The following is a 5,972-nucleotide window of genomic DNA, read 5'->3' as shown; positions in this document are numbered from 1 at the left end:
GTATTACTCGTATACCAAGTGGTGAAAACCAATATGGTTCATGGACCTTGCGGGCACCACAATCCCACTATCCAAGTGCTTTTCGTTCGGAAACTCAAACTAGAAATGATTGATATCCACTGTATAGGCGTCGCTCACCAGACGACAATGGCAGAACATTCAGCATTCAATTTATAAGAATGAATATTGAAGTTGACAACACATGGATTGTATTATATACGCAATTATTGTGTAATTCACATTCAAAACTGATATCAATGTTGAGTATTGCAGTTTGGTGTACTCGATAAAATACGTTTGTAATTACGTCACCAAAGGAAGCAACATGGTGGTTATTGGTCTTGAACGATACGGTCGATATGTGAACTGCAATAAAGCACTTTGTAGGATATTTTCTTTTGCAATTCATGAACGTTTTCCGACTGTTGTGCGTCTCGCAGTTAATTTGGAGAGTGTATTTCAACCTAGTGAAAACAGTACAGCCAGTGGAAACACCGCCAGCAACAAATATAACATTAACGAGTTTTTTCTAAACTTTCGTCAGTGATCCGTTTGCGAGAACATTGTTCTATTCGGAAATACCTTGATATTATACCTGGAATGCATCGTTAAAGAAATAGTTGTGCAGAAAGCAAGGCCAACCAGTAGATTGACATCCAGTTGTGTTATCAACTAATGCATTAGGACGAATTTACACAATCCACCCGAAAAACGACGATTGTTTCTACCTTCGGTTGCTATTGATTAATGTACGCGGTTCAACTTTATTTGAGTCATTGGATACTGTGAATGGTACGGTGTGTGCAAATTTTGGAGAAGTAAGACAGCAATTACAATTGCTGGAACATTTTAATCACTGGAATAAAAATGAAGTTCGCACACTTTGCGACAAATCAGCCTTCAAATCTGCGTCAATTATGGGATACGAACAAAAATGACATTGCCGAAGACATTTTACATCGTCTTCGCTAAAAATTGGAAATGGGTCAATTCCGGTGATTCGATATAAATTCCATCTGTCATCATCATCACGAATGTTCGGACATTGGCCAAATTATTGTAACTACGATTCCTTAAGTTCACGGGCAATGTTGGCTGCCAAAATACCGATGTTGTTGACTTAAACTGGAAAATTCAAAGTCAAATTCCGAGAGACTTGCGCTCATACAATTCGATCGATCGTCTTGACAATGAAGACGACGCCGTGAATTAACCAGTGGAATTTCTAAATTCTTTGGAGAGCCTTGGTATCCCACCGCATCATTTGCGTCTCAAAGTTGGATCTGCCGTTATTATGTTCCGCAATCTGCGCTATCAAATACAAGGGGGCAGAATGCTTGATTCTACGAATTCCTTTGAGTTCAAACGATTTGCCATTTCAATTCAAACATATTCCGTTTCGAGTGAAAATTGCATTCGAGATAACAGGACACAAGGATAGTCGCATAGTGTGTGGCATAAATTTGGAAATGCTATGTTTTTCACACGGTTAGATATACGTGGCGTACTCAGAAGTTGGAAAACCATCTTTTCTGTACATCGGAACAAAAACCAAAAAATGTTGTCAAAACACATAATTTCACGCAGGACAACGGCTGCGGGGCAAAGAGCACTTCAATGAAACGGATAATTTGCGGACACGTATAACGCTTCGATTCAGTATTTACTTTGGATTCACTTTCATTTACTTAGAGCAGTTCAACCAAATAATACTTAATTTTTGTAATCGAAATGAATTCATTACTGTTGTGAAAAGAAATATAATTTTTTCTTTTCAAATATAAAACAAAAATTTTTTTTTTTATCTTTTAATCACCAAACGAAATGTTACATAAAACGAAACAATTTGGTGGCGAAACGGAGATCACCGGGTTTTCTAGTATAGTATATATATATATTTTTTTTTTTAATGTGTTTGTCCAGACATTTATTTTCAGTATTTGTCACTTTAATTACTTGCACTCGACCGAAACCGGAAGAACTGGAAAGTGCACAGGAAATTGCTCTTGAGTTAGAAATTAAATTAATATGCTAAGTATTACTTTTTTCGAAAATTAAGTACACTGTTACAGCCGCGCACTGAGTCCCTGCTCGGGCGCTATGAAAAAATCTTAAACATTTTTAAGATTGGAGTTAAAAACGTTGGACTCACTGAGATGCGCAACTAAAAGCTAATTGCCTGTGCCTTGGTCCAATTTAAGAATACCGATTAATAAATACAGTTTAAAAAAACTAAAAAACACGCTTTTAAAACATATCAAACTGAAAAGTGAAAAATAATTTGTATAAACTAACAATATTAATGAAGGAAAAAATCCTGCATTATTGTGAGAAAAGCGTGGAATGCTCGATATATGAAAAATATGTATGTCACCAAGCACTCCACGCTTTTCTCACAATAATGCAGGAATTTTTCCTTCATTATTATTGTTAGTTTATACAAAGAATTATTTTTCACTTTTTAGTTTGATATGTTTTAAAAGCGTGTTTTTTAGTTTTTTTTAAACTATATTTATTTTTAATTTTTTAGTTTGATGGGAGAAACCCCAAATTTGTTAAAATATGAACTATGACATGTAGTATGGGTTAAGTAAATCGATAATTAGGCAGCATTCAATATCTACTCGTAACCTTCTATTGACTAATTGTTATATTGGGCCTAATCATTGAATCCGTTTCGATCGAAATATGGTTCGATATGATCGAAAAAATTTGCGTTGAAATCATTGAAACCGTATCGAAAATAAAAGTGAACTCACTTACCGACTTGATAAAATGCTTTCCGCGGCACATAGATGTCGCTAATTTCGAAATCATTGATACCGCAATATCGAAAATTTGTGTCGAAATCAATCCGTTGGTGAGTGCGTTGCGGAATTCTTACAAAAATGGATAATTTGTAAGTATTTTTTAAAAACAATTGCTAATGACGCAATCATTTATATTTTAAATTGATATTTTAGAGATAAGAGACAAAAACACACCAACAAAAAACAATTTGAAGTGCTAGTAAGTGAAATGAAGTTGCAACCCGACATAGCGAAAGGATTTTCGCAAAGAGCACCAGGCGAATTGAATCATTTTTGGGAAGAAATTTCAAACAAATTAAGTTGAGTCAATTTATTCCCAGCCTGACATTGACTTGATTGAAACGTCATATATGACTCCTGGCCAGACCATAGAATCTAATGCAGATGCTGATGTGTTCTGTACCCCACATAAAAAGAGTAAAATAAACAAAATGGGTCTTCTTACAGAACAAATAAATATTCAAAAAAAGATGGTGGAAAATGTATCTAAATTGTTAGCCACGCTCATTAAACATCAAAATGCCTATATCCAAGAACAGTCCGACACAAACAGGTGGCTTAGGAAACTAAGTGAAAATGAGAAGGATAAATTGAAAGAAATGAAGCGCCATAATGCTGTCATGGAAAAAATAGCCTTTGATAAATTGGAAACCAAAAAAAAATTCTAGAACTGGAACTTGAACATTTAAATAATCCATAAGTTTTTATTATCAATTCAAAATATTTACATTTTAATGAATTTTTACGTTTTTTAACTTAGTTTTAATAAAAATGAACTCAACATATTTAGTTATATATGAACTTATACTAAAACATATCTAAAAAAAGTTTCTCTTATTCTATTTGCTTCGTCGGTAGGCATATCATTTAAATCATTGTCATCATTGTTTGAATATTCATTTTCAGATATATCCAGGTGTGGCTCATTAAAATTTTCGTTAGAATTAAAATGCAAACGAATATTATGCAATGCACAGCAGAAATTAACAATACGCGCTGTTTTATATGGTGCGTAATGTAGTCCTCGTTCACTGCAAAGGCAACAAAATACTGATTTTAATAAACCTATTGTTTTCTCAACAACTATTCGGCCTTTAGCATGATACGTATTAAATCTTCTTTTTCTGAGGCATGTGATTGGTTCTCTAAATGGAGTTATGAGCCATGGTTGAAGAGGATACCCTTTGTCTCCTTTAATGCGTACATTTTTATTAGATGATCGTACTTTTATCAATGGTTTCTCACCTAATATTAAATTTGCATTTCCTCTCCGATAATTGGTTGTGCTGATAGTTTTTATGTCACTCAAATCCCATATATGAGAATCGTGACTACTGCCAGGATATTTTGCACTAACGTAGCGTATTTGCATTTTGTGGTCGCACACCTATATACATTCAGAAAAGCGAATATATATAAATATTCAGTTTAAAGATAAATATAAAAGTCTCACTATCATAACGTTCAGACTTGAGAATCCTTTGCGATTATAATAAAGATGTTTATCTCTCGTTGGAGCCATTATCTTTATGTGAGTTCCATCAACTGCCATTGTCACAACCGGAATTTTTGACTTGTCAAAAAAAAATGTTTTTGATTCCAATTTTTCGTTTTCATTCATGTAAATAGAAATCCACCGTGAACATAGTCTGTACTCAAGAATGTTTAGAACTTCCTCTAATATTCCACAGAATGTCGATTGGGCCACATTTATATTGAAGTCCTTTCCAACACAATGCTGATAGTTGCCTGTGGCAAAGAAGCGCAGACATGCAGCAAGTTTTATTTTCGGAGAAAGAGAACCTTGTCTCTTATCATTTCCACATACATTTTCGTATTCCTCTAAAATGTATATAAATGCTCCTTTGTTGATGCGAAAATTTTTGAAGAAACTGTAAATGTATATGCATGTAAACAAAGTTATCTATGTCGTTTTTAGCTTAAATACTCGCTTATAATCATCCATTTCCAATATGTCTTTTGAATTATTCCTCAAATTTCTGCGCTCGCGACGAATTTGTATACAATTTTCATCCTCATTATCGCTATCACTTAAATGTAGCATGATTGTATCCATTTCAAATATTTATATAAACGAAGCAAAAGCCCAGCCAATTTAATTTTTCAAACTTGTCAAATTTACCGTCGATAATGTAGTTTGACATTTGTGTTTTTTGATAAAGCAGTTTATCGACGGAATGAATGATTGCATGAAAATTTTCGATCGAAAATCTGTATCGTATCGAAATCGAATTCGTTGCGGATTCAATGATTAGGCCCATTATTTGCGACCAAGTTCTATTGACGACTTACAGAATTATTACTTCTTAATCGAATCATTTCTTCTAAAGCTTCAGCTTAAGAGGAACTTCAACAATCTCATAATTCATGGTAATAGAGTATTCTAATACATTGGTAGTAGATGATGGTAATGTTAAAATACTATAAAAATTGTGAGTATTTTACATGATATAAAAATTTTATAATATTGAAATATTACTCAATTAATTTGACAAATTTATTTCTTAAAAAACATTTTTAGATTTAAAAAGTCGTTTGACGCAACAATAATCTTGATTCATTTTTTGCCAGGCGCATTGCCAGCGACTTGGACGCTCTATTGAACGAGTACAATGAATTGTTGAAAATATTCAAATCACACATGCACAAATTACAAAGCGATAATCACGGATATGTTCGTAAATGCATAATGACGCGCATCATGACGATTGCATAACAAACAGAACGTTCAGAAATGCCAATATTGCAGCACTGCAATAATCAAGCGTTCGAAAAGACAACACTTCTATCAGCTGTCACTCATAATTTCTATCAAAAAATTGTTTACTGCATTTAACTACGATGTCTGACGAAAAGTAAGTGCAAAACTTTTTTATTTTAATTTTTGTATTGAAATTTAGTTAAATTATGTTAAGAATAATTGTATAAATTATTATTTTTAAATTTTTAGTGAAAATCTCAGTAATGCGGAGACACAGTTATTGCTAAGAGTACGGTTGAATATGGAGGACGAGTTTAAATCGGGTAGAAGGAAAAAAAATGTATTGTGGAAGAAAGTTGTGACCGAAGTTAAAAATGTAAATGAAAACAATAAAAATTAAAATGAAGTTCATCAGAAAAAGTAATAAAAAAATTATTCAA

The 5,972-nt window shown here is 33.1% G+C and overlaps 1 protein-coding gene across 1 annotated transcript; it reads right to left on the bottom strand.

Moving 5' to 3' along the window:
• Positions 1–3,612: 3,612 nt before the first annotated feature.
• LOC120781975 (putative nuclease HARBI1) lies at positions 3,613–4,374 on the bottom strand. Its single transcript, XM_040114146.1, has 2 exons — positions 4,056–4,374; positions 3,613–4,001 (listed from the first exon to the last, which is right to left on the bottom strand). The coding sequence occupies exons 1-2, from the start codon at positions 4,180–4,182 to the stop codon at positions 3,613–3,615; spliced, it is 516 nt and encodes a 171-aa protein (XP_039970080.1). The 5' UTR covers positions 4,183–4,374.
• Between the last annotated feature and the right edge of the window lie 1,598 nt (positions 4,375–5,972).

The sequence above is a fragment of the Bactrocera tryoni genome, unplaced genomic scaffold, assembly GCF_016617805.1.
Source record: "Bactrocera tryoni isolate S06 unplaced genomic scaffold, CSIRO_BtryS06_freeze2 scaffold_808, whole genome shotgun sequence".
Lineage (NCBI taxonomy): Eukaryota > Metazoa > Arthropoda > Insecta > Diptera > Tephritidae > Bactrocera > Bactrocera tryoni.
Note: the sequence above shows the minus strand (reverse complement) of the source record. Positions and strands in the feature narration are given on the sequence as shown.

Excerpts from the sequence above, each read along its gene's own strand:
- LOC120781975 (XM_040114146.1), bottom strand. The coding sequence starts at position 4,182 with ATGCAAATACGCTACGTTAGTGCAAAATATCCTGGCAGTAGTCACGAT. Across the intron at positions 4,002-4,055 it reads AAATGCAAATTTAATATTAG|GAGACAAAGGGTATCCTCTT; the intron begins GTGAGAAACCAT and ends TACGCATTAAAG.